Source organism: Drosophila eugracilis, unplaced genomic scaffold (assembly GCF_018153835.1).
Source record: "Drosophila eugracilis isolate 14026-0451.02 unplaced genomic scaffold, ASM1815383v1 contig_90, whole genome shotgun sequence".
Classification (NCBI taxonomy): domain Eukaryota; kingdom Metazoa; phylum Arthropoda; class Insecta; order Diptera; family Drosophilidae; genus Drosophila; species Drosophila eugracilis.
Window position 1 is genome coordinate 1127163 of NW_024573812.1, and position 26980 is coordinate 1154142.

General features: G+C 41.8%; 6 protein-coding genes and 1 non-coding gene across 7 annotated transcripts; 4 read left to right on the plus strand and 3 right to left on the minus strand.

The window, feature by feature from the left end:
* Window positions 1–226: 226 nt before the first annotated feature.
* Window positions 227–1738, plus strand: LOC108106723 (protein cutoff). The gene is made up of 4 exons (XM_017213960.1): window positions 227–787; window positions 852–978; window positions 1038–1251; window positions 1322–1738. The coding sequence occupies exons 1-4, from the start codon at window positions 250–252 to the stop codon at window positions 1580–1582; spliced, it is 1140 nt and encodes a 379-aa protein (XP_017069449.1). The 5' UTR covers window positions 227–249; the 3' UTR covers window positions 1583–1738.
* On the minus strand, window positions 1684–5086 carry LOC108106722 (protein disulfide-isomerase A3). The gene is made up of 4 exons (XM_017213959.2): window positions 4779–5086; window positions 2948–3388; window positions 2689–2802; window positions 1684–2628 (listed from the first exon to the last, which is right to left on the minus strand). Exons 1-4 carry the CDS (start codon window positions 4925–4927, stop codon window positions 1863–1865), a joined length of 1470 nt encoding a protein of 489 aa, XP_017069448.1. The 5' UTR covers window positions 4928–5086; the 3' UTR covers window positions 1684–1862.
* Window positions 5087–6025: 939 nt separating this feature from the next.
* On the plus strand, window positions 6026–9469 carry LOC108106543 (elongation factor 1-alpha 1). Its single transcript, XM_017213696.2, has 2 exons — window positions 6026–6131; window positions 7490–9469. Exon 2 carries the CDS (start codon window positions 7510–7512, stop codon window positions 8899–8901), a length of 1392 nt encoding a protein of 463 aa, XP_017069185.1. The 5' UTR covers window positions 6026–6131; window positions 7490–7509; the 3' UTR covers window positions 8902–9469.
* Window positions 7047–7121, plus strand: LOC121530540. The gene has a single exon (XR_005993986.1). It is a non-coding gene; the product is annotated as a small nucleolar RNA snR61/Z1/Z11 (small nucleolar RNA).
* Window positions 9470–10045: 576 nt separating the features above from the next.
* On the minus strand, window positions 10046–17801 carry LOC108106588 (microcephalin). The gene is made up of 9 exons (XM_017213769.2): window positions 17381–17801; window positions 16968–17214; window positions 16503–16724; window positions 16245–16437; window positions 12771–12914; window positions 12556–12644; window positions 11166–12483; window positions 10676–10894; window positions 10046–10612 (listed from the first exon to the last, which is right to left on the minus strand). The coding sequence occupies exons 1-9, from the start codon at window positions 17580–17582 to the stop codon at window positions 10208–10210; spliced, it is 3039 nt and encodes a 1012-aa protein (XP_017069258.1). The 5' UTR covers window positions 17583–17801; the 3' UTR covers window positions 10046–10207.
* Window positions 13376–15228, plus strand: LOC108106590 (zinc transporter ZIP11). Its single transcript, XM_017213771.2, has one exon. It carries the CDS (start codon window positions 13798–13800, stop codon window positions 14821–14823), a length of 1026 nt encoding a protein of 341 aa, XP_017069260.1. The 5' UTR covers window positions 13376–13797; the 3' UTR covers window positions 14824–15228.
* Window positions 17802–18165: 364 nt separating the features above from the next.
* Window positions 18166–26723, minus strand: LOC108106589. The gene is made up of 5 exons (XM_017213770.2): window positions 26330–26723; window positions 19673–19811; window positions 19442–19599; window positions 18695–19355; window positions 18166–18614 (listed from the first exon to the last, which is right to left on the minus strand). Exons 2-5 carry the CDS (start codon window positions 19778–19780, stop codon window positions 18300–18302), a joined length of 1242 nt encoding a protein of 413 aa, XP_017069259.1. The 5' UTR covers window positions 19781–19811; window positions 26330–26723; the 3' UTR covers window positions 18166–18299.
* Window positions 26724–26980: the final 257 nt, after the last annotated feature.

Here is a 26980-nt window from a genome sequence, read left to right on the forward strand (position 1 = left end):
TATTATGTTGTTAAATTTTAATGCTGTTGTATTTTGGTTTTTATAGATTAAAAATCAAGTCGTAATATATATGTAAGCTATTATTATAATATTTATAATTTATTTATTGTATAAACTATATAATAATTAAAATCTGTATGTTTTGCTAAAATCAAAAAATGTGTAATTTAAATCATTTCTATGGCGTTGCCATATGCCAACAACAACGGTTCTTTTTGCAAAAACGATCAAAGAAATAACTAATTAGAAATGATCTCAAACTATCAGTTTTTAAATATTCAAGTTCATTCCTGGACAGATAAGGACGTGCTCATCTTTCCAACAATTAGCAAGCCAATTTCGTATGGCGGGTTTACTTTATCCCCGTCAGGACATTTCGAGCGAAACCCGCAAAGAATCCGTTATATAGTGGTGCCGCCAATCAACCGATTTCCGATCTGTCTGAGAGATAATGAGCACACTCAGAAAAAGGAGAAGATCCCCAAAGTGCTTTTGGACAATATGCTTCAGTTTATCGATTCCTCGGGGTTTTCCTTGCTCATGCTGACCAATAACATGCGTGTGGAGGTTAATGCCCATATAGTATGCAGTAGTGAAGTTCTCGAGCTAATGATGTGTGCTCCTTACGAAAGGATGACGGGATGGTCACTAGGAGTCACACGATATCGCAACACTATGTACATTTGCCGCATGGACAGCGATCAAGCCAACGCCTTCGACAAGAACAATCAAAGGAAGATCATGCAAGAATCCTGGCTTAAGGAGTTGCACAAATATTGTGTATTTGGTAGGAGAACTCTGGAAATACCATTAAATCAACTGAATCTCTCTTTTGATTTTGGTTCTTTTAGAAAACGGTGTCCTAGTGCCCTCCTCTAAAGATTCTGGTCAATACCATGGTGTCTTTTCCATTGAATTAAACGGCATCCGAGTGTTGTTCGATTCACCAGTACTGGCCGAGCCGAATCCTAATGGATTGTAAGTTCTTACAAAATAGCCTTCAATAGAAATATTAACCCTTATACTTCCGATTCCAGGGATGGCCCCGTTCAGAATTGGGCAGAACTGCAGATGCGCCAGGTGCATATGAGCAGACTGGATTGGACATCCCACAATCGATCGGAAGCCCTTAAATGGTGGGTGAAGTGCTATCTGTTGGGAATCGATAACCTTTACATAGCTTATCGCGACGATAATGGATTTGTGCTTAATATACAGAAAACCTACGTGCGGAATTTGTGGAAGGACTGCGTTAGTATACTCATATATATATTTAAAAATATTATCTTAGACAAAACTGTGTAACTGTTACTATCGACAGGAAAAATATTGGTCCACCAGTGTGTGCGCCAACTTTATGGTGCGCCTACTTGGCTGCATGTCCCAGATCATGGCCCCGATCGACTGTCCCAGCACAGTATACCTCTTCGATTTCGTCGCAAGGCATGGGAAATTTGGCTACAAGGCCTTTCAAGGACGTAACCAATACACATTCATTTCGGACTGGTTCCGCATGATGCTGGACGAACACCTTGAAGACGCACTTCGGAAGAAACAGGAAGGACCGGCTTTGTCTAAGTAGACTCCTATACCCTCAAAGGACGCAATCAATTTAGATTTAAGAAGAACAAAACCATTCAAAATATATTTCCGAAGAAATATGAAACGAAAATGTGCAAACTGTTTAACTAATTAAATGAAGATTTAAGTTTATTGCGACATAATCATCAATTTGTGTTCATACGCGTTTCATCACTATTAAATAATTTAATACAATTTTCGCTGAAGTATTGTGGAGAATGCATTCGATTTTACAAAAATATGGAAATGCTAGTTGGCGGCCAGTCAACCCGGCGTGCAGCTTAGAGCTCGGTCTTCTTGGGCTTGCCGCTGCGGTCGAAGCCCTTCAGTTCTGTAGTCGCCTCCTTGGCAATGTACTTCAGGAAGTCATCGACCTCGCGACCTCCGTTGTAGCTCACTGGCTTGTTCTTAGAGTCCTTAGGCAGCCAGAAGAGGGTGGGGAAGCCGCGCACATTGAACTCTGGCGGAACATCGTTGGCGGTGGCGTCCATCTTGACGATGGCAACCTCCTCGTTTTGCAGTTTCTCGGCCAGCTCTTCGTAAATGGGAGTCAGCTTCTTGCAGTGACCGCACCATGGAGCGTAGAATTCAATCAAGGTGTCCTTGCCATTGTTGATCACCAGCTCATCGAAGTTCTTGGCAACAGCCACTTTGACGGGAGCGTCGTTCGACTCGGGGATAGGTTCACTCTTGATGTAAGGCTCCAGCTCATTGCCCAGTAGCTTCTCGACAAAGTCCTGCAGATTCTCGACAGAGAACTCCTCCTTCAGGGCGTATTTGAGATTCTTTTCGTCGCGGGCCAAGACCACAGGCTTGTCGCCAACGAAATCGTAGCCGTACTCGTTCAACTCGTGCTGGAATTCATCCTTGGAGGCGATTGCAAAGTTGATCTGACCCACAAACTCCTTGGCCACCTTAAGCACACGGTTGCGCCAGTAGTTGGTTCCCTTGGGGTTCTTCTGGTAGTCTACGCTGTAGTAAACAGTAATCAAGGGGTTCTGGAAGTCCTTGACCGAATCCTGATTGCGGTGACCCACAAGACCATGGCTGTTGGAAAGATTGGTATAAAGTTATTTCTCCCAAGCGGAATGCGATAACTCAACTTACAAGTTCTCCTTGACGAAGGTGGTTAGATCGGAGTCGGAGCTGCCTTCAAACTTAATCGAGGAAGACTCGAACTTGTTGCTCAAATGAGGGGCACGGATCAGGACAATCTTATCGCTGAAAGGGATTAATCAATTAAAAAATTGAAGTTAAAAAACTCGCACTTAAGCTATTTATTAACAGTTATAAAATATATAAAACAAAAAACAGTCTTGAAAATGTTCGAAAAGGAACTCAATCTTGAATAGATCCTCCCACTTACGTTTCGCCCTGCTTATCGAGGACCTCCTGCTCGCTGGAGTGTCCGAAGCGGTACTTCTCGCGGTTCTTGTCGGCAAACTTCAGGAATACCTTAGCCAGTTTGGAGTCGATGTCACTGAAGTAGCCGAACACAGTAGTGTCCTTGCTGTCCAGGAACTTGACCAGTTCGGCGACGGTGCGCACGTTCTTGGAAGCGGGTCCAACCTGGGCGCGCATGTACTTTGCAATGCCGCTGGCCTCGCGCGGTCCATTGTAATCCTGGGACACTTCATCCTGACGGAAGATCTTCAGCGTGGGGTAGCCGCTGACTGAGTACTTGCTACAAGTCTCCTTGCCAGCTTCCGTGCAGTCAACCTTGGCCAGCTTGATTGGTGGATCATCGTCTTTCACGAGCTCGGCCGCCTTGGCATACTCGGGCTTCAATCGCTTGCAGTGGCCGCACCTTGAAACAAAGAGAGAACAACTCTATTAGGACACGTCAGTTAAAACATCTTTTGGGAACAGCACTGCCTAATTCATCATTCGTTATCAAGGCAACGAAAAGACAAGTTCCCGAAAAACGGCCTTTTAATTAATGTTGGGGTGTGGATCATATCAAGTGCCTTATCAAGTACAAGGGGCCCATTAAGTCTACAGGCGGAGAAACGCCTTAGTTCTTATCTTAAATAATAGTTCTAAAAGTCAATATCAATACCCATCATCAGTATATTTAAATAAGTACAAATTATTAAAAAAACTACGTTAAAAAATGTGTCTATAAATATTTAACAAATAACTAACATTTTTAAGCAATTAACATTAAAAAAGAAAGAAACCAAATATTTGTTTAGATTTTAACATTAAATTATTTTCTGCGTGTTTGTGTTTTAGTGATGATAAGGTTTATGGTTTGTGGATTAAAGTTTCATGCCAAAGTAGTCCAACAGCTCTTTCGGATTTTGAGCGCGCCGGCCGGCAAAAAAAAACAAATAATTTACTTAGCAGGTTCATTGCTCAAGTGAGTTTATAGTTTTTCTCAGATAGTAGACAAACATATTTGCTCAAAGCGAGTAAATATAAATATAAATAAGAGCTATAATGTTCATTTACATACAAACAGATTTCAAAGATTTGTAGTTTTGAGATCACTTTAAGGTTAAAATAAATAATCTGTTTTCTCAAGTTCGTATAAAATATATATTTTCCGACCTCTTAAGGGAATAAAGGTGCATTTAATGGGTTATATGTCTGTATGTAAATTTTTGAATTGCTGACTTGGCATCAACGAAAATTTAAATATACATTGTACATATATTCATATATTAGTTTAACCTATAACATTGGCTGGTTGTCAGCTTAATCACCACCATTATGTACTAGCACTCGCATATGAACCATATCAATAGGAAGTTGATTATTATAATATGAGCCCTCAAACTGGGATGATATAAGCTATAATAATGGAAATAGTCCAAAATACAGAGTGGGATATAGGGCGCTAACTATCATTATCCCTAAGTAAAAGAGTCACGGACAAATTGAGAGGTAATTGTATGTACATTTATACCAACTTGACACCCCGCTCTTTAAAATGGCCGACAACACCAATACTGGCATGTCATCTTTGTGCTGTTCCTTCATATCGTTTCGTTTCTCGTTTCTTCTTTTCTCGCCTTTTCCCTTTGTCGTTTTTTTGCCGGCAAAGCAAACGCTGACGTGTACTTAGCGAATACAAATGCCGGGGAATCGGGAATTAAATTAAGTTGCAGACGCAACAAGCTGATTAGCCACGAATTGCACACGCAATGCATTTGGCCTACACTACAAGACACCCTGCCACGCCCACCACTCACCAGGGGGCGTAGAACATGACCAATGTAGTTTCATGTTGTTTTAGGGTGGTGGCGAAGTCGTCGTCTCCCAAATCCAGAACATCCTGCTCCGATCCGAATGAGATGGCAATGAAGCCCAGGAGAAGAACTCCAGCAAGACGCCACATCATTGTTGGATATTATTTAAAAAACGATATCGGTAAATAATTTAAGTTCAACTAGGCCGTCGACCGCCTACTACTACAACAAAAACTTAGGACCGGACCGGTTCAATTTTCTTCAACGATTAACTTTGCGTTTCGCCTCTTTCGCCACGTCGCTTCTTATTCTGCTTCGTGGTGGTGTGCCCAGGCGTGATTAAAGCAAAAAATCAAGATATAAGAAAGCTTTATTTAAAATTTAATTTAATTAATTAAGAGCTTTTAAGATAATTTATATTAATTTATTTTTTTGCCTATAATTTGGTGATTTATCGTATTTATAGTACATTTTTTAGATATTAAGCGATAACAAAGCATTACTTTCGAATTTGTTTAATAAAAATAATTTTAAAATAGGGATGAATAGCTATAGCGAAACCCAATTCGATTTGATCTTTGTTTTATAAAATTATATGTACATATGGATATAATTTATTATAACTTTATCTAGTTTATAAATTCATGGTTTAGTTTAACCCAATATAACCCAATAACCCAATATAAACTAATTTCACAAAACGAGGAAACGATTTGAAAAAGCTTTAAATGGTTTGCATTATAAGGCTGCGGCGTATACTGATTACGCATATTTTTTTCACAAGGGTGAGTGACAAGTGGTGAGTAATAGTTAAAAATTGAATGCAAATACATATATATGTTTTTATTTTTCAATTAACTATTCAATTTTCAATTAACTTTGCAATGTTCTCATTAATAAGTTTTCTTGCATATTGGAGCTAACTGAAAAATAAATTTTTATTAAAAACTAGATTGTTGTGAGATATTGACGTAATACATAAATATTCGAAGATTAAACAAAATATTGCTATTGCAAACAGATATAAAAAACTAGACATCTATTTATGAAATTTGAAATCAGGGAAAAATATAAAAAAAAATTTTCCTTTTTTATTATAAAACATATATAAAAAGTCGTAACTAAACAGTGATATTATAGACCTACAAATTGACGCGCCCTGAAATCGCATTTAGTGGAAACGGCTAAGTGGAAACACCTCAGTGCGATAGTATCGCTGGTTTGACAGCTTCTCAGCTACGGCCACACAGCGCGTCAAACGAGGCTTCCTGCGCTCAGCGCTACCGAACACTCGTTCACTTTGTTCGAATCCGTCGCCGCTTAGACTTCGTGATTTCTCATTCAGCTTATTTGAGAGTAAGTTCATCAGTGAGACTATATAATTAAGTGAATTCTGCAATCGAAATGCAGGTAGCGAACAATTAATAAACAAATATGCATTCAAGACGCCGAATTTGTGCATATTTCGTGATGTTTTCTCTTTGTGTGTGTGTGTTAGTTTTGAAGATAACCTCTAACGGCGATTTTCCAAAGTGAAAGGTGGCCATCCAGCAAAAGCAAACACGTGGCAGTCTGCAAAGCCGAAAAATTTTAAATCGCCTTGCGTGGCTACTACTTATTAACACCCTCAGTAGCTTAGTCATTTTTCCGGCTTCTTCAGCCGCATTTTCATTTTCAATATGGTACAATTGGTGTGTAATTAATTTGCCACGCCCACGCTGCACACAGAGGTCATCCACCAGATGTACTAATTAACACGTGAAAAACGTGGTTTCATTTTTGCTTATATTGTTGCTTCGAGATTTTCATTTTCTCGATGTATGCGGCATAGTATTTCAAAATGGCGGATCACGCTATTCATTGGTGTGAGTCAAGTGGGCGAAAAAAACTTCTTAGCAACACAAAAAAAATGCGATTTTTCGAGTTTTCAGCACATTATCATATCTGGCGAAATAGCATTTACATATTCGATTTTGCAATTTCCATTCGGTTCAGTCAATATGCCTGCCGTTGCACTTACAATTCTTGATGAAATCGTTTTCCTTTCTACTTTTCAATTTTCAATTGTGCCACCGCGGCGAGATCGCTTGCGTTTGTATAAGTCACACGCACTCATGCCCAGTCGCCATTTTGCTTGCTCTCTTTTCCTCTCTTTCTTTTTCCTCCGGCCGGCAACAGCGTCAGACACATGGACACACACACACAAGTAGATAAGCACATGTGTATATTCGCGAATTAAATTTGCTGGAATTTTCCTTTGGACTTATCGATTCAATATGATGATGATTTTTCAGTTCTGCTACTGAAGACATTTGACGATAAAAAAAATACCAAAATCACTGAATGAATCGAGTTTCCTATAGGAATATTATTTTGCACGCGTTTTTTATCTGTAGTCTTGTCTCCCTTTTACCCACACCCCTACATGCTGGCACTCAACCTAACCTTAAAAAACACGTTTTGTGCGTTAGTCAGGGTTTGAGGTTAGGTTGAGTTTGGGCATGCAAACAAAAGTCGAAAGTACGCAAGGGAATGAGAAAATTTGTTGTACCCACTAATAATTGTAGTAGATAAAAAAAAGTAGAAAAACCAACAGAATGCTAACGAAATGTTTTACCCTTTGTTTTTTCCAACCTTTCTTGCTCGCCAACCCACCGAAACCTGCAACCTTCCAATGTTTCCAACCTTCCAACACACGAACACAAAATCAACAGCCATCGTGTAATCATCCAACATGGGCAAGGAAAAGATTCACATTAACATTGTCGTTATCGGACACGTCGATTCCGGCAAGTCGACCACCACCGGACACTTGATCTACAAGTGCGGTGGTATCGACAAGCGTACCATCGAGAAGTTCGAGAAGGAGGCCCAGGAGATGGGCAAGGGCTCCTTCAAGTACGCATGGGTTTTGGATAAGTTGAAGGCCGAGCGCGAGCGTGGTATCACCATCGATATTGCCCTGTGGAAGTTCGAGACTGCCAAGTACTACGTGACCATCATTGATGCCCCCGGACACAGGGATTTCATCAAGAACATGATCACTGGTACCTCGCAGGCCGATTGCGCCGTGCTGATTGTGGCCGCCGGAACCGGAGAGTTCGAGGCTGGTATCTCCAAGAACGGCCAGACCCGCGAGCACGCCCTGCTCGCCTTCACCCTGGGTGTGAAGCAGCTGATCGTTGGTGTCAACAAGATGGACTCGTCTGAGCCACCATACAGCGAGGCCCGTTATGAGGAAATCAAGAAGGAAGTCTCCTCTTACATCAAGAAGATCGGCTACAACCCAGCTGCCGTTGCTTTCGTGCCCATCTCTGGATGGCACGGCGACAACATGTTGGAACCATCTACCAACATGAACTGGTTCAAGGGATGGAAGGTGGAGCGCAAGGAGGGTAACGCTGACGGCAAGACCCTGATCGATGCTCTCGATGCTATCCTCCCCCCAGCCCGTCCCACCGACAAGGCCCTGCGTCTGCCCCTGCAGGATGTGTACAAAATTGGCGGTATTGGAACAGTACCCGTGGGCCGTGTGGAGACTGGTGTGCTGAAGCCCGGTACCGTTGTGGTCTTCGCCCCTGCTAACATCACCACTGAGGTTAAGTCCGTGGAGATGCACCACGAAGCCCTGCAGGAGGCCGTTCCCGGAGACAACGTTGGTTTCAACGTCAAGAACGTTTCCGTTAAGGAGCTGCGTCGTGGCTACGTTGCCGGTGACTCCAAGTCCAACCCCCCCAAGGGCGCCGCCGACTTCACCGCTCAGGTCATCGTGCTGAACCACCCTGGTCAGATCGCCAACGGCTACACCCCCGTGCTGGATTGCCACACCGCTCACATTGCTTGCAAGTTCGCTGAGATCAAGGAGAAGGTCGACCGTCGTTCCGGCAAGACCACTGAGGAGAACCCCAAGTTCATCAAGTCTGGCGATGCTGCCATCGTCAACCTGGTGCCCTCCAAGCCCCTGTGCGTGGAGTCCTTCCAGGAGTTCCCCCCTCTGGGTCGTTTCGCTGTGCGTGACATGAGGCAGACCGTGGCTGTCGGTGTCATCAAGGCTGTCAACTTCAAGGACGCTTCCGGTGGCAAGGTCACCAAGGCCGCCGAGAAGGCCACCAAGGGCAAGAAGTAGCTGGCTTGCACCCACTCAGAAACAAAAACAACAAGCAGCAGCAAGCAATTAAACATCATAATGCAGCCAACAACACCACTCAACAATACCAGCAACAACAGCAGCAGCGAGCACAATAGTAGTCTAACACCAACACCTGTACTGCGCAAGATGACCGATAAGATGATGTTCCAGCAGAAGCAAAAGTTTAATTTCTTCCATCGAAAGGAATTTCGACGGATACGAATGCTAAATGCAGTCGACGCCGCCTAAAACATGGGAAACGGTGGATCCCAAGGATGAGTGCGCACTTTGGGAAAAAAAAACATGCATTTATGCATCCACTCCTCCTCCATCTCCCCGTCGATCTTTAGTTTACTACGTATGATATTATAAGGAATTGACTTCTTTATGGTATCATATATAGATATCCTCTGTAGCATTTATAATATCGTTTAAATTAACCTTTTTAATTTGATATGTATCGTTTATCTTACCCTATTTTTGCACACACTACTTTGTACACATGAAAAGAACCAGAATAGAAGCGATAACTTTATTTACAAAAAATAAAAACCCTATTTTTGTATTTATTTTGTTTTAAACCTTTAACCACCCAGCCATTAAAAGCACCATCTTTTTGGTTGTTGCTTTTTTGATTTTCAGCGCTATTGACCACCCGCAAGCCACATTCCCCTTGTCGATGCCACAAAGTACAAACAAGAGCTAGTTGATGAGTACAACAATCAAATCTGACAACAAATACCTCAATCGTTTAAATAAAGCGAGCATTTGCAACTAAATGTGTTGAAATGTTTCATTGGGGGTAGTTGAATACTTCAACGCAGGTAGAAAATTTTAAAATTTATTTGGTAAAGCAAAAAAAAATTTTGAGTACCAGTTTCCAGTTTTTTTAGTTTTAGTAAAGAGTAATTACTAATTTTTTGCATACTTTTATACAGCAGGTGATTTTAATCTTTACATAAAACAGCATATATTGGTCTTATATTTAACATTATTTGGTTCTTTTTAAAGTATACTTAAATGTAGATGGAAATAATTACACTTTTTAAAAAAATATTTTAATCATTTTAAACCACTGAATTCTAAAAAGTACAAATTAAAAGTTTCGTAAAGACCAGAAAAATAAAAATCATTAAAACGATTAAAATCAGTCAAATCAAAATAAAATTATCTAATGTATATAATTATATTTACATAGGGAGGTTTAAAAATTGTAGCGCAACAAAGAAGGCGAAACAGATATGGAAAACGGTCCTCTAAGTGCGATAGTTAATTTTGTAAGGTGAAAAGCCGCCGTCAAGCTTTATTTGTCCATCACCAAGGGTGGGTCGACGTAGTCATGTCGTCTATGCGAATGGCTGTCCTCATCACGCTCTCTAGGATCCTCGTACCTGATGCCCCCGGCCGTGATTATGGCACTTTTCATTAGGTATTTCCCAAACTTCTGGATTTGCATGCAAGTGATGCTGTCTAGCACCCAAAAGGCATCCAAGTAGATTCGCTCATCCTCGGCTCGTCGCTTGTCCCCAATTACGTATTTAGCCTTAAAGCGATTTTCGGTCAAAGTGGCGCCACCTAGAATGAGCAACTCCTTCATATTGTTGAATTGCATTGGCCGGCAAAGGGATGACACATAAAAGGGCTCCATGAAACGGAACAACTCGCACTTGTAGTATTTACCAAAGGCTTGCCTTTCAGTACGGCAAATCTAGAGAAGAAATATGATAAATAAGAATTGGTTGTTAATATAAAAACTACTTATAGAACTCACCTCGATGGCTCGAGAAAACCTTGTTAGCTCGTAGGGCTCTTCTCTGATCCACTTGCCGGCCCGTATTGATGCTAATACCCATTGATAACTAACGATCCAGACTCCGCGCATCAAGCCGCGCAGGAGATTCAGGGTTCGGCGCGGCTCCAGGCTAACCAGGTGGGTGGTGCGCTCGGTTACGGTCAATTCATGCCGCATGCCGCGTAACTTGCGCAGGGCCTGGGATTGAAGGGCGGTTTTTCGATTAGGATTTATGACCGCCACGGATATTATTTATTCAATTGTGCGGGAGGCTTTACAAATGAGGAACTTCTCTACCAATCTACCGAGTGTTGTTTATGCTTAATCAATAATTAATATGGGCCATTAACGAGTTGCGAATATGCTAATTTACAAACTATTACAGTTTACTAACTATTCCTACAAAGGTTACAATCAGAGGATAATGGATGGATGGATGGTGTACTGGTCACTCCTTCGTGCTACCAACCTTTTGGATAACCTGGACCTGCTCCTTACGCATGTTGGTGTGTACTAGAGTGCGAGTACGTGAACGCGGCTTGCTCTTTGGTTTGTCGTTCGCTTCCTCAGCAGTTGATATGGAATTCTCTAGCTCAAGATCGCCATTGATGGAAGCCTCAGGTGTCTCTTTTTTATTGGAGTTTTCACCCTGAATGGTTGTAATGGGGTTGGGAACGGGGACAGGGATACACATCTCCGAAGACGAGGTTTTGGCAGGAGTGGCAAGCGAACGTCGACGCTTTTGGACTGAGCTGGATGAACCAATTATGCTGAGACGACTCTTCCTACTGCTCTTCGGTGGTGAAATGACAACCTCGTCGTTTGGGTTGAAAAGGCGCCGCCTTTTCGGTTCTTGCGATAAGTTCGCTTCCGCCTGCGGTGGTTCTTGTGTAACTTGGCGACACTCGCCCAATTCTGCTTCGTTTGCCAAAGCTAGGGATCTGCGATGCGATTGGTTCAGTCTTTCGATGCTTTCGTTTATCACTTCCATGTCCAGGTTGAAGATGGTGCGTCTCCGGTTTCCTGTGGATTGACCGCTCGGCAGTCGCGTTGAACTGAACAGAGGAGTCAGTGGCTCCTCCACGTTGGAGATCGAAGTCTGGGTAGTCACGTTAGTCAGATCTGAGCTTGATGTGGCCACGCTGCGACGTCGAGATGCACTTATATCCATACTTTCAGCGGCATAGAGCGTGCCACGCCTGTCAGCTTTGTAAGAAGGTTCCGACTCAACTGCGGACATTTCAATTGATTGCTCAACAATATCCGTTTGATTGATTATCTTTTTTTGGGTCATAACAATTGAATTTCTGTTCTCTTGAATGGGAGCCAGCTCCTCGGCTATGGTCTCTATGATCTGCTTTTGCTCTGATTCCTCTGTTGGCGTGGAAGCCAATAGTAATGAGCTCCTGCGACGAGTCATTCTGGGCTCTAAAGCTGTGGATGGGTCTTCTTGTATTGATTTGACGACTACGCTAACGTGGAGTGAGCTCCGGCGTCGAGTCATTTTTGGTTCCAATGCCGCGGGACTGCCGATTTCGGCCACACAGCTGCGACGTCGACTTGTACGCACTGGTGGCGTCATTACCGGTGGCGGTTCCACTGTGCTCCGCCGTGGGCGTGTAGTGCTGGAAGGATTCGGCTGAGGTGTATTGTTGCCGGCCTGCTCTCCAAACTGCAAACTCTTTTGGGCTTGCACTTTTTCGGTTCCAGCATCTCCGCTTCCATTGGTTTCCTTCTGCTGGGAAACACCAACTGCCCCCAAAGGAGTGTAGCAACCACTGCTTATTCTGTGTAAACAGAAAATGTTTTGTATTAGTAAAAAGTCCTTTTTTTTATGTGAATATATTTTTTAACCCCACCTGTTGAGTAGTTTGGTGGCTGGTGACTCGACTCCCTCATCATTTGAAGGTTTTCGGTTAAGGCTCCTGAAGAAACGGCTGATGTCATTCTGAAAGAAGAAAATTAAAAAAATATGTTTTCAACGTAACATAGGATTATTTTTAACAGTAAAAAACGTTTTACATTTTTATAGGTATTAAAAACTTGATGAAATAAAAAAGAGTTCTTTTTATACCTTTGGTGTGGTGGTTGTAGGAGTTTCCGGAAGTGCACGCTTTTTGGCGGATCCTGACTCATTATCCTTGGAAGATGTTGGAGTTCCTTGGCGTTTACGTGGTTTCTGACTCAACTCAGAATCCGGCTGCATAAATTTAACACGCTGCAAATTCAAGAATAAATTTAAGTTGGCTTAAGTCTGGGTCTAATTATGGGGAGCAGCTCATGCCCTTTGCTTTTATTGTTGATGCTGCGGATGCTGCCGACTTTTTGTCCGACTCTGTCAGTCATGTTGACTAGAAAACACTGTTTTATTTGTCTATAACTACGTGATAGCTGGCCCGTTGTTTAAATAAAAAACGTTCTTATCTGGACTGAGACCAATATCGCTGCCTGCTGAGAAGGTTTTACACTAATACATAATCGATAATACTCAATCATGCATAAATTGATATTTCATTAACTTAAATTTATTTATTTTTATAACTTCAAATTAATTATTTTTAACGACGAATTTTAATTTAAAAATGGCGCCGTGAGAGTGCCATACCTAGCACTTGTCGTTTATCGATAAACACCACCGATAGCACTATCGATAGCTGCGGCATACAGCCAGCGGCCCTATAAAATTTGCTTTTTGTGGGGCTGTCAGCTCAGTCAGCGGCTCATTCATCACTTTCCGACGCGCTCCAGTAGAGCTAGTAGACCTTTTTTTGTAATCAACCCGACAGTATTACGCGTCCCCCTACATTCCCCCGCTGCATTCTATAGCATTCCATTAAAACAAGACGATAAGCAACAAGTGTTCCCGGAGATTCCCTTGAAAAACACCGAGAACTTAAAACTCCATTGAAAATTGTGTTCAGTTGTTTTGTTTACCCTGCAATCAGTGCCCAAGAACGTGGCACATTTCTGCGCACAATTGCAGGTAAACAATCGTGGTACAACAATTAAAAAAACTTGTTTTCCCCGCACACGCGAATAAAACTTGAGAACAATTCCATACCAGCCGGAGACGAGCACGGCGGTGGAGCTCTATAAACAAAATGATTCCCGGCTATGGACCCGTAACGCAGGCTCTGCTGGGCACCCTCCTCACCTGGGGATTGACGGCTGCTGGCGCCGCTCTGGTAATTTTCGTGAGGGGAAACCAGAGGAGATCCCTGGATGCCGCCTTAGGATTTGCAGCTGGCGTGATGATAGCAGCATCGTTTTGGTCACTTCTCAAGCCAGCCATTGAGATGGCCGAGAGTTCCCATTTGTACGGAGTCTATGCATTTTTGCCTGTGTCTGGAGGCTTCCTCCTGGGATCCATTTTCGTCTACGGTTGCGATAAATTGATGTCCTACCTTGGCCTTAATAGCACCAACATGATGATTCAGATGACGCAATCAAACAAGGACAAAGCGGACATTGCCATTGAGGACTCTAAACGAAATGGGGCGTCTGATAGATTGGCTTCCAAGAGTTTGGATAGCTTTTCGGACTGTTTGAGTGTCCAGCACAGCGGGGAATCGAGGCGCCGGAAGAAGGGAAGCAGCATTAACGATATGGAGCAATGCACCTACACCACACCGGAGGAGCAACAGCGCGCGGAGGAGGCCTTGTCCCAGTGGAAGAGGATTATGCTATTGGTTGTGGCCATTACAGTCCATAATATACCCGAAGGATTGGCGGTGGGTGTTAGCTTTGGAGCCATTGGATCTACAAACTCTTCGACATTTGAGAGTGCTCGCAATCTGGCCATAGGCATTGGAATTCAGAACTTCCCCGAGGGATTAGCCGTTAGCTTGCCCCTGCATGCCGCAGGATTCAGTGTGAAGAGGGCCCTATGGTACGGACAACTGTCGGGAATGGTGGAGCCTATCTTTGGCGTGCTTGGTGCCGTGGCTGTGACCTTTGCCAACCTAATCCTGCCGTATGCCTTGTCCTTCGCCGCTGGAGCTATGATCTACATTGTGTCGGATGACATTTTACCCGAGGCACATGCCAGCGGCAATGGTACGATCGCCACGTGGGGTACTGTATCCGGATTCCTGATAATGATGTGCCTGGAGGTGGCTCTGTCGTGAAGAATCACCAGCCAGCCATCGCCCGCCTCGCAGAACTCCTAAGCTAGTGTAAAACTCAAAGATTCCATTGTACTTAACGCTATTCCTCTGCTGGCTTGTAAATAGAAGCGGGCATTGTACAAATCTCAAAACCAGCCCAAAACGAGAATCTAATAATCTAACGTAGAGTGTAAGTTTTGTAGAAAAGAAACTTGAGAATTTGCTATGCCGCGGTGGCATCCGTGCAATTGTAATCTGTGTACTGTATGACAAATTCCCAGCGAGTTATGTAAATGAATCGTTCTCGGAAAGATTGTAAACAAATGTGCATGTGAATTAGGTTTTAAGTTGTCACCGGCGTCCAGCAGCTTGTGTCTTTTAAACTGTTTAATGTTTAAGCAATAAAACAAAGCGCATTCAAATGAACATCTCTCTGTTACATCCATTTGCTTCTTCTCCGGACAGATAAAGCTGGCCTCGTCGTCCGCACAATTTCCTGGCCGTCGCCGGGGCCCTACTATAGCTTGATAAGTACAAGTAAATTCAATTAGATAACCCAAAGAGCCAACAACACAGTTGGTTGACTCGCTGTCAGCGAGTGATAAGTGATAAGAATCTGGCGGACACGAAGAGTTCCCAATATTGCGCGTATTCCGTGTTTGAGATACGTGCAATTTCAGACGGGCCACGGCCCTGCGTTTGTGCTCGCCATTTTCTGGATTAACTAATCATTTCTGATATTTATGTATGTACCAGCACAAGTGCCTCGGGCCACAGTCCATACACTGTGATCGTGGTCATCAAGAAAAGTGTTCGATAAGACCTCTTGGTAGCTTTGAAGGAATTTCCATACCTGAACTTTAATAGTTCTTTATTAGCGTCATAAAGCCATAAACACTGCAGCCCTCAATGACCCATTAGTTAGGGGCATATCTCGAGTGGAATTAATGCTTTTGCTTCTGTGCCCGAAAACTCATAAATTGATAGTGCTAACGATTAAACTAATTAAAGGCTTTCCTATTCCCCCTGTAAAAAAAATGTTAGTAAACATCTGAGTCAGGAAAGTCATATATATATATTGGCCATCGATTAAACTAATTAAAGGCTTTCTTATTTGTTTTAAGAGGAAATGTTATTTAACTTTAGCTAATTTCAACCGGTATCTCAAGTGGAGTTGATGAATTTGTCTGTACAACGTTATCAACTAAGAGCTGATAAAGCCTTTGAACAGGCTGTTAAATCGAATGTATTTGAATAATACGAATATGAAGTCTAGCTTCGTTATCAACTGAAGCAAAATTCCATTTCGGACATTGTAGCGAACTGTAGATAAACGTCAAATAAATCACTACAGTCCTATTAAAAAACAAGAATATCGTCTGTGTAAATCCCATATAAATCCCAGTCTATTGAAATTGCATATAAAAACCAGATTCACTTACCGGTATTTTACCGAAGAGTTCTGGATACTCGTACATTCGTATATTGCTGATGGGAAATTGGCTGGGATCGCATATTTTGCGCTGCACTTTGCAGGCCTCAATCCACAATATTGAGACGACTGGTATTTTCCACTCGACTGCCTTTTTGTAAGTGGACAGCAGACCATCCTTGAAGACGACATGTGTGGTGGTGCTGTAACCAAATTGAAAGATGTTTTCAGTATAATTTCTTATGAAAATGCTATATTATTAACTTACCGCGTTAGGCGATCTTTGACTTGGGCTCCCATTTTGGAAATGATTGTTTTTACGCCCTCTGAACGATTGTCGTTGCCAGTTCGCACCTCCACGTAGACGACGATGTCTTTGAGCAATTCAGGTAAGCTAAGTGGCTGTGGTGGATTGCGTTCTTCCATTGTAATGATGCTTTGCTCGGCAATTGGCACATCGAATGTATTGTACGCCGACTTAGTGGGGCTCCTAAAAATACATATGTATAGTAGATGCTAGTTTAAATAAGAATTAATTGCGCAATACGATATCTATAGAAAAACAGATATAAAATCAATATACAACACATAAAGCTGAAGCAAAAGTATTAAGACCTTTGGCCGTTTTAGCAAGCAAGGTTTTCATATAAAAGATTCTTGGAAATCGTAAATTAAATACATTATTCTTAAGTCATAGTCATTTGGTGGCTGAGCAACAACAGTTTGATCTTACTTTAAGGCACGTATGGCGCGCAGACGCAGTGCAGCATTGGGGCTGTTGAGATCTTGCTGCAGTCGTGCCCACTGTCCTTCCTGCCTGGTGGGCGTAGCTATCCTGCTCGGAGGAACTTGAGCTGCTTCCGGTGCTGTCGCCTCGTCTTGATTCTGGTCCTTCTGGAACTCGGAGCGGTGCTGACTGGTAGCTTTGATGGCGGCTAGGTTTTGCTTGAGCATCAGCTGATCCCTGGCCTTCTGGTCATCTAGCAACAGAGAACGCATCTTGTTAGCAATGTTGGGGTCATTCCTCCACATGGTGATCTGATATTTTTTTACTACTTTCTACAACTAAAAATTTTGGGTTAGCTAAGCATCCGGAACTAAAACTACTGGGGTGTTAGATCTCTAAAAACGGAATGCACAGCCAACCTGCCAGAGCCTGAGATTGAGATTTCGAAGGCAGGGTAGTAGTTGGCTTAGACCTGGTGTCCCCAAGATTTGAATCCTGCAACGGCCGGCGGATGGGTGACGCCGCTATTTTCTTGGCGGCGACCGAGGAACTGGAACTAGCCACGACCGAGCCATATGTCTTTGTCTTCCACGTCGGATTGCGCAGCAGGAACTTGTCCATGGTTACGGGTTAGGTGCTCTGCACTAATCCGCTCTTTATTGCACTTAAAGTCGGTCGCAAAACTCTGCAAAAGACGCGCCAATATCTTTCTAATCCAAACCTTTAGAAAAATGCAACACAATGTTTAAGTGTGACTGTTTAAGGGCAGTCCAAGATCTCCAAATGTGCGCGATCGGTTATCGGTATATGAAAAAGATATATTTGGTTTTGAACTCGGGTAGCCGATTTTAGTACCCGTGGCGTGAATGTGGGCGATTTGTTATCGGTCTAAGAAATCGATATAATGGGTTCGGAACATGAATATCCGATATTAGTACCTTTTTGAATCGCACTTTTAACGGTCTTTTTTGAGGATGTTTTCTTTTAAACGAAACGAAAGGTTAATCAATTTACTGGTAAATTCAAATTGATTTAAGCTTATTAAATTAATATTATTTATTTTTTGTTTTGGTACTCGTAACAGCAATATTTAGTTTTCGCTTAGGTTTTTAAGCAATAAATATTTTGTAAATGAAGATTCCCAAGATTCCCACTTAATCTAAACAGGGTATCAAATATCCAGTTTAAAATCAAACATCATAAGTGACTTTTAGAAATTTCTTTTAATGAATACTAATATCGTTTACATGTTTTTAAATCGAACTTATTTACATATGAATTGTATGTACAGCAAAAAATAATAAGAAAACAATAAATTGAACTCGCCTAAAGTAGCAATTAATTTGCATATGACATATCTCCGCCCCCCCATCCTGAATCTTTGCCAATCTCTCCGTGCACTTTTCGTGGGCGCTCTCTAGGACATTGGTGCTGGTGCTGCGCCGAGATCTTCCTCGATATCTTCGGCTCCTTCTTGGGCTTGCTGGATGCTCCGGGGCAAGGCTGCTTCGAGGACTTGATAAAGTTGGGAATCCGCGCCAAGAGGCCGCAGTAGTACGGATCATCCTGTTTCTTCCTCTGTTGGGGTCCGCTGCTCTTTTGCCTCTTCTTATCCGCATAGATGGGAGTCAATGAACTGACCTCGTAGTCCGGCTGTAAATCAATTAAGTAATTTAATTACATAATATAACTATTATAACCTTATACTAAGTATTAACTAAATTAAAACCCACCTTAGGCACATATGGACCCTCGTTGAGGAAAGCGGCACTGAAGATGCTGCGCCGTCCCTTGCTGGAGTTGCTCGAGTTTTGGGAATTCTGGGAGTTCTGTGAATCATCCGATGCCGCAGGCGTGGGATAGATTAATCCCACCTGACTTTCAATAGTGGAATAGGGATCCTCACTGCTGTTCGTCAATGGAACTCGCATACCCATCGCATCCAAAGACTTGGGAATGCTTTGAAGGCGACTCCTCAGCATGTCCATGGCCACCACATTGACAACGAGTATCCAAACCGGAGAGTTGATTAGATTATTATTCGACTTGACCAGCGATACGGCCGACAGGCACTGGCGCTCCAATCGTCCACGTTCCGGATATGTGCGTGCGAATTCGCGGTTGATGTTCGTTTGGAACTTTTTCATGTCGAAGAGCCGGGCTGAGGTTCCCGCGGTGAGGGACATCTGGGGCATTTGGATAATGTCGCCACCAATCACAGTCTCTTCGTTCCCCTGCGAAGTGCTGTTCACATAGATGCTACTCTTGCCATAACGCTTGATGAATATATTGCCAGTGTCGTCCATTTTGATCTTGAATCCATCGCCTATGGACTTTTTGATCACTTTCGTCTCCGCATCGCGCATGGGATTATCAAAGCCATTTAGGCCAATGCTGTGGAGCCAATGTTACAAAATTAGTTAACAATTTTAAATTAATCTGGAAAATAAAATTCTTTCTAGTGTTAAAATCAAACTCACCGCACACCATCGAATCCATTCTTGGATCCATTTATGGTTATCACAGAGGAGCGGGCGTAGGCCTTGGCCACGCGGCGGTTCTTCTCGAAGACAATTATCTTGGCCCAGATCTCGTCATCGATCTGCTCCCACTTGGACAACACCTCGTTAATGTGATCCTGCGGGCAGTTAATAAATGAGATATAATTATGACACAGATTTCAAATGAGATGTAATGGGCAAAGCACACACCCTAAAGAGCTTCTCTCGATCATGCCAGACGTCTTCCTCCTGCTCTTCCTGCCCAATGGCATCCAAATTGTCCAGAGAACGCGATATGATCTTGCGGCGAGAAATCATCTTGTCCGTCTATTCGCTTGATTCGTTTCCTCTGCAACGGTAGATAGAACATTTTCCAAAAAATTATTATAAATAAATAATTATGAGACAATTAACTTGAGCCAAGAGCGGGTGCGAATGTCTGTGATTGGATCTGACTAGCAGTCAAAATTAAATCCCCGGGTGAATGGGACACGCACTGAAAAGATTATTAGGCAATCAGTCCAATCAATCTGCGAGCCAATGAACTCTGCTCCATGGATGGGGACAACAATGGGTGGTTTTTGGGGTTTGGTGTTTTTGTAGATACACATGGTAGCTCCTTGGATCGATCGAATCATCAATGTCACCGCCTCTAATTGACCAACGGCGATGCCTTGACAATTGTTCGATGTTAAACACTTTGTCGAACACTACTCGCATTTTTGCATTTTAGTTTTATTTCTCATTTGTTCGGGTCAGGTTAACTGGCCTGGCATTTCAATTGGCCATTTGGGGTTTTTCTTCAAAGTCAGTTAACTGATTTGCTTATGCACCGCACTGAGCTGTCAGCGGTTTTTTTGACAAAATCCAGTAGTAGTGGTAGCACCAGTCAGGTGGATTGGCGGTCAGCCACGTGATTGGCATTAATTGTGGGCCAAATGCGATTTACCAATAAATGTGTGTCACATATTTAGCTTCGACGAGTGGCAATGAAAGTGAGTCTGGCTTGGGGACTTTAGCTTCCCATTCCCATTCCCATTCCCTAGTCAAACTAGAAATACCAAACAAAAATGTGACATTTTTGAGCGTGGTCGAATTAAGGGCACGACATGCCCAGCATTGTCTAATGAAAAACCATTTCATGCCCTAATTTAAATGTTTTCCAAATTACCCAGAACTGCAGGCTGAACATTAATGGCCAACGATCGAGTTTCCCGTCCAGCATTTACAAATACTGAATCCCCCCACAAAAAACAAAAACAAAATAAAACCATTGAAGCCGCCGACTTTGGCTTTCTATTTGGCTAAGCGTTGGCGTTGGTTCTTTAATTAACAAAAAGAATGGCCATAAAACCTGATAAATGTCACGCACTTCTCTGTCTCCAAAACAGAACTCCCAGCTCGAAGATCCGTTTTGGCCAGAAAGAAATTTGAAATTATAACTGGTTTTCTTTTTGGCAAAGGTTTTAGATTTATGGCGAATAATATTCTGTTAGAACTTGTAGACACGCCCACGAGCCAAGAGATTTTGTCACTTTTTGCGGCTCAAAGAAATCTTTGAGAAATATGGAAAAAGTTCTAGGAAAGTTACTTTACTTTCAAAGTAAAGTGTTGACGGTCTTGTAACTTGCCAGAGATTCAATCTTACACAATCAGTAACCTTTTTGAGAACTATTAGAATTCTTGTGAATTGGCCAACATTTGCTTAATTAGAATTCACTCCACTTTCATTCATGAGTCAGGGGCCCTGCTGTTAATGATGGCCAAATATCACAATAGTATCATTGCCCGGCCACGACTTGACCTCTTCTCGACTGGAAGTCAAAACCCCAAGAGCAACATTCAGTTCTGACTGTTTTATCTTCTATTTTAGAGCGTTATGATTAAGTTTTTTGGGGTTCCTACGTCAATGGGGTTCTGGTTTCCTACCCCTCTGTATTGTGTTGTCTTCTCTTGACAGACTGTTTTATATTGTATAATATATACGCATAACATTTCGTTCTTTTCACCATCACCGGCGAGGTTTTGCTTCTTTTTTTCTCTTATTTTTCTGATGCTGCTGTTGCCTGGCTAATAAGTATATAAAATCTTTTTGTATGCCGAACGTGATGTTGATTTTTTGGCGATGATCGCATTCGACAACAACGAGAACCACACTCACCCGAAATCTCATATATATATATATAGATATATATATACAAAGACAGGGGTATGAAATTTAATTATCTAGCTGGCCTTTGGTTATGAAAAGTTTAAACTGCATTAAATAATTAAAGCTTCTTACATGGCCAGCAGATGATTTATCTTGTTTGCTGATTTATTAATCCCCAGCTCGGTATGCTTGTTTGGTTTTATATTTTTTTAATTATTTTTTTTTTGTTTTTGTTTTGGGAAACTAGCTGATATGATAAACAAAGCGGTGTCTTGAAAAGAATGTTGCCCTTTGAGGAGCAGTGCAGCAAGTGCTAATCAAGTTCGTGCCTGGAGTCTTTCGATGCCCGTCAAAAGTTCGTGCCTTGAGTCTTTCGATTGAGCACATTTTCCGCATACTTTGCTGCGAACCCGCAAACCCGCTTGCAATTAATTATGTAAGCCCCTCAAGGCCGCTGCCAGTGTATTTTTAGCAACGCGGCAACTGTTCTGTGCGTGAGTACGCAGTTTATCAGAACTACATACATATATATATATAGAGCTATATAGTACCAGTTCCCCAAGGCCGTGGCGCAGAAGGAAGTCTTTCGTCTTGGAACTTGGCTCTCCTTTGTCCGCTGGCTAAGCCGCTTAGCAGTCAGTTAATTGGCGAACTACTGTGTGGCTATGAGTCAGTTGCAATTGCGCAATTCCATGGCTTGTGCCATGCACTTCTAGGCGCCTTGTGCCTTTCAAATGGCAGGCGCGTGTGGTAGTGTCTTGTCATCTGGAGACCCACACCCAAAATGTAAGGCAAAGAGACAAGCTGCAGTTTGCCTTTCAGCTGTTGTTGTTACGGTTTCTGCAAGTTCTTGTCGCCCCGAACAACCTTGAAAGTGAACCGCACGGAGCTGTGAACCGAAACTGGAGTTCGCATATTTACCCCATGCGTTTACATGTCCGGTTGGAACAAGTTTTCGGCGCATTTATTTAAGCATTTATCATTGAAAGCAATATTTCTGCTCTTACTTTTCGGATCTTGGTAATAAAATGTGTATTTTCGGTTTCAATCAACGCAAAATTATGAGCACTCAACAACCAGTCAAAAAATGAGACATTTTAATTTGAAATTTCTTTTCATTTGCCACCGCCCGAAATTGTCTTTTAATGGCATAATGATTTAAATGCAAAAACAAAACAAGAAATCATATCAAATTGTATGAACTGTTTGCACAATGTCGCGGGCGGCTCTGCACTTGTTTCTTATTTTAAGGCAACGCAACAAAAGTCAGTCAACAAACAATAACAACAACAACAACAACAGTACCATTAACAACAAAAACAAGACGGCCATCTGTGGCTTACATTATTATGAGTTGGCACTTTACTTATTTCGTCTCCATGTGAGCAAGGCGACAAAACAAAACAAAACAGCCACCAAGAAAATGAAAATTAAATCGCATATTGTTGTTACTGAAGAAGATGATGATGATGAAAAAAAAGAGATATATATATATATATACATGGTGGGGCACGCAACATGCAAGAAAATCCAAGTGAGGAACTCATGGATGAAGAGTCTGTCTTGGACGAGACGAGACGCTGGGCACGTGTGAGTGTCATAACCATCGGGGGGTCTTCAGATATATATATATATATAGTTTATATTAACAAAGCAGGGTAAGTCTGGGGTATATGTACATTTTTAAAGTTTAATCTTTAACTTGTTTTAAAATCTACAAACCCATTTTAAAGGCTTATTCGAAAGTTGTTCTTTACTTTAACTTTAATCAATATTTTTATATTGCCTCTTAAGCTTGTTAAATATTGAACTTTTGTTGTTATTATTTTTACTTTTAAGATATGCTGAGATTAAATAACCATTAATCTGATTTAAAAACTTGTAACTAGCTTAATTATTCATTTTACATTGATTTTTATTGGAATTTTATGCATATTTTTTAAGACACTCCGCGGAAAACTGTTTTAATAACTTTGCTCTTAATTAAAAGACACATTAATCATATTTTACACTAGTTCAGAGCTTAATGGCTGCTTTTAATTATTGCACAACTGTAATAGTTCTAGAATGTTTGAAATATTAACTTAAACTAAGAGCAAATATATAAAGTAAGATCTTGGAAAAAGATAATTTCACAGTTTTATCGATTTAAATTCTACTTTCATCTGATAGACTAATTATAAGCTGTCTGTAAATGTCCCATTTCTCTTTGTAATCATTGTATCTTTAACTATTTGTTAAACATTTCTTTTGAAACCCATCTAGATTGCGGAACTTTAATAAAGTTAAATGCTAATATTTTAATGCCTTGGCACCTATCTCATCGCATCTGAGCCAGTTCGTTGGATTTATGGTTGGAAAGTTAGGGCATTGGGGCTGCGCCATTGTGTTTGGCCTGTTCACTTGCTCCAATTCTGGTTCGGATTCGTATTCAGATTTGGAGATGGTCTGGCTGCGGGGCCAGCGACTCCCCACTTGGCTTTCATCTTTGTGGAGCTCTTGGTGTACAATGCGGCGTATGCGCAATGTCTGCTCTGTCACTCGATGTGCATGTCAAGCCGATGATTGCATCACCATCACCATTGCAGCAAATGCTGCCACAGCAGCAGCAGCAGCAGCAGCAGTGGCAGTGGCAGCTGCTTGGGGCACCGTTTTTGCGGTTGGAAAATCGGCACACGAAAATTATAAATTCCGATTTTCACTTGCCTCGGCGCCTTTCATAATATTTTCACTTATTTCTCTCCCATTGCAAAGCTGAGAATATGCAATTCTCACCAAAGTATTTCGTGCCAGGAAGGCGTCGAAAAAAAAAAAAAAAACAAAATAAAAAAACCAAAAATAATAAAAGAAAAGACAAATCAAAAAAAGGAGTAAGAAAAAAAATGTTGCACAGCACTTTCGTGTGGCTTTGACTTCCGCTTTTGTTGCTGTTGTTGCCATTGAGTGATTATTATTACCCGACATTGTTTTTAATGTTCAAATTACTTGCAAAAATTCGGCTTTTATTTGGCCAAGCACGTTTTGGGCCTTGGCTATGATCTATTCTTAGGCCTCAACAAGTGGCGCACAAAATTCTTGGCTCCAAAGATAATAGCTCGAGATGGAAGATGACTTGACGTGTCTTTTTTCTTCTCATTTTTTTGTTGGCTAATTAAAATCTGACTTTGTTATGTTCTCTTCTGACATTCGTTTGCTTTCGATTAGTCATCGGTTTCGATTTGTTTATGCTAATATTATTTGACAGGCAGAGCCAGCCAGCAATGCAATTGATAATTGGCAGCTTGGCAGTTGGCCCATGATTCATGACAAGCATTCGGCACCGAATTACATCATGGAAATGGTAACTCTTCAAACCGATTTATGCCAATCAATAGAGTTGTCGGCGACTACAATGCAGCCGAAAAAAAATGAAATACAATTAAAGAGCAGGAAAAGACTCGTTCAGCACTCCAACAAAGGCCGTTCGTATTTTTTATTTCCCATACATATAATTTTTTTTTGTTTTCTTCCACCCAACGCTTAATTAGAGTTCATTAATTTCGGCTTCGAAATGAAATTGAGCCGTCGCCGGGGCACAATCAAATGCGTAATTAACAATTGCGTGGATAATTGGGTGTAAAATTCTATCTAAAGTGGACATAATTCAGGGGCAACCGAGATTACTTGAATGGCAGAATGACCACTTGAATGTAGGCCAGGCCAAAGAAACCCTCGTCGTCTGTCCTAATTAGGCTTTCGTTTTGGCATGCAAATAAGTCTTTCTGTTTACATAGATCTCCAGATGTGGGGAATGGCAAATCCATAACAAAAGCCAAGAAAAATAGAAATAAATGTAAATGGCGAATAGGCCAAAGACCTCCGGAAGATGGTGCCGATACTATACTATATAGTTGGCTGAATCACATGACGAGAGATCGCCAAGATCTCGGCAGGCTTCCTTAATTCTTTTTTGTTTTTCGGGAATTTCGTATGCATTGAATGTTTCAGCCGAAGCGGAGATTACATCGCTCATAAATTCTGGCCAAGGCAAGCGGCCAAAAAACCGCACTGGGCTTGAAATTTTTTTTTTTTTTTTTGGGTTAATAAAAATATGAAATTATATCAACGTTAATGCTAATCTTTGTGTAAATTAAGCACACGCATTTCGAACCGCGAACGGGTTTTCCCAGGGCCAGTGAAGGTTGTTGAACAGTTTTCCACTGCACTGGCGGTAGCTTGGCATGACTTGGTTTCCATTCCATGTCCGAGCCAAAGAACCTTTTGTGCACGCCAAACAAAAGACTCAGGCAACGAACTTGATTTTGTAATTTACATGCTAACACACATTTGGCCCAGTATAGAAATAGTATATAGTACTATATAGCATATGGCTTTAGCTTTAGCTATAACTTTAGCTTAGCTTTTATTTAACACTCATGGACAGCGCGTTTCAGTGGCCTTTGGCGTTTAGCACATCCACATCCAACCATAAAACCATGTTTATTTATAAGACACCACAGAATGCTAATTAAAAACTCTGTCGGCTGTGGCTAAAATCTTGTCTTGGACAATTTTGCAGCCAGATGATTGGTACAACACAATTTAAGTGCCAATCAAACGATCCTCTCCGCTTCAGCGTGCATTCATTTCAATTAGCAGAGAACGACAAAATCAATTCCATCAAATGTCAAGGTCGTGATGGGGGAGATGGGATGGGATTTCACTTGATGACTTACCTTGCTTTAAAGTGCAATGCAGTATCCGTAAGTCCCCTGATCGATGCTGGATTTATTCCCGAGTGTGAATCAGAAGTGTACTTGTTACGCCCACAATCAATCAATCAGCCAGGTTTCTCCTCAATTATGTATTGTTTTTTGTTTTTTGTAATTCTATTATTTCTATTTTGTTTTTTGATATTTTTGTCTTTAAATTTCTATAAATATTGGCACAACACTCTCAGAACTCTGCGCTCGCGACGATTACGTTGGCGATTACGTCTTCTACTGAGACACTGCTGTGGGTTAGTAGCTTCTCGCTGTTAAAAGAGTTAAGTAGTTAGGCGGTTTGTAAGCGCGCGCAAGAACCGCTCGCCTCAAGCTGCGTGTTTCGACTGCTCGGCTAACGGTGAGCCCCACAGCAAGACAGCCCAACTTGTTGGCTTACCAAAACTGGCCCGAAGTTCCCATAAGCCGAAGTCGAAAACGAAAACGAAGCTCTTAGCTCGTTGATGGGCACTCTGAATTCCCGCTTTTCTCAAACTCTCGCAGACGCCTGCCGACTGCCAAACCAGAAGGTTGACTGCGATTCTCTAAGAATCTCTAAGAAGCTTCTTCAAACAAGAACAATGATTGAGATTCTGTAAAAGCTTCTACTTGAAACAAAACAAG

What these genes read in the sequence shown, in the direction of transcription:
- LOC108106588 (XM_017213769.2), bottom strand. Translation starts at nt 17,582, where the DNA reads ATGGACAAGTTCCTGCTGCGCAATCCGACGTGGAAGACAAAGACATAT. An exon ending in CGCGCCATACGTGCCTTAAA is followed by an intron (nt 16,725 to 16,967) that starts GTAAGATCAAAC and finishes ATGTATTTTTAG; the next exon opens with GAGCCCCACTAAGTCGGCGT. An exon ending in CTACAACCACCACACCAAAG is followed by an intron (nt 12,645 to 12,770) that starts GTATAAAAAGAA and finishes TTCTTCTTTCAG; the next exon opens with AATGACATCAGCCGTTTCTT.
- LOC108106543 (XM_017213696.2), top strand. Translation starts at nt 7,510, where the DNA reads ATGGGCAAGGAAAAGATTCACATTAACATTGTCGTTATCGGACACGTC.
- LOC108106589 (XM_017213770.2), bottom strand. Translation starts at nt 19,780, where the DNA reads ATGATTTCTCGCCGCAAGATCATATCGCGTTCTCTGGACAATTTGGAT. An exon ending in ATCGAGAGAAGCTCTTTAGG is followed by an intron (nt 19,600 to 19,672) that starts GTGTGTGCTTTG and finishes AACTGCCCGCAG; the next exon opens with GATCACATTAACGAGGTGTT. An exon ending in AGGGTCCATATGTGCCTAAG is followed by an intron (nt 18,615 to 18,694) that starts GTGGGTTTTAAT and finishes ATTGATTTACAG; the next exon opens with CCGGACTACGAGGTCAGTTC.
- LOC108106590 (XM_017213771.2), top strand. Translation starts at nt 13,798, where the DNA reads ATGATTCCCGGCTATGGACCCGTAACGCAGGCTCTGCTGGGCACCCTC.
- LOC108106722 (XM_017213959.2), bottom strand. Translation starts at nt 4,927, where the DNA reads ATGATGTGGCGTCTTGCTGGAGTTCTTCTCCTGGGCTTCATTGCCATC. An exon ending in CTCGATAAGCAGGGCGAAAC is followed by an intron (nt 2,803 to 2,947) that starts GTAAGTGGGAGG and finishes AATCCCTTTCAG; the next exon opens with CGATAAGATTGTCCTGATCC. An exon ending in ACCTTCGTCAAGGAGAACTT is followed by an intron (nt 2,629 to 2,688) that starts GTAAGTTGAGTT and finishes TCTTTCCAACAG; the next exon opens with CCATGGTCTTGTGGGTCACC.
- LOC108106723 (XM_017213960.1), top strand. Translation starts at nt 250, where the DNA reads ATGATCTCAAACTATCAGTTTTTAAATATTCAAGTTCATTCCTGGACA. An exon ending in GCACAAATATTGTGTATTTG is followed by an intron (nt 788 to 851) that starts GTAGGAGAACTC and finishes TGGTTCTTTTAG; the next exon opens with AAAACGGTGTCCTAGTGCCC. An exon ending in GGAATTTGTGGAAGGACTGC is followed by an intron (nt 1,252 to 1,321) that starts GTTAGTATACTC and finishes TACTATCGACAG; the next exon opens with GAAAAATATTGGTCCACCAG.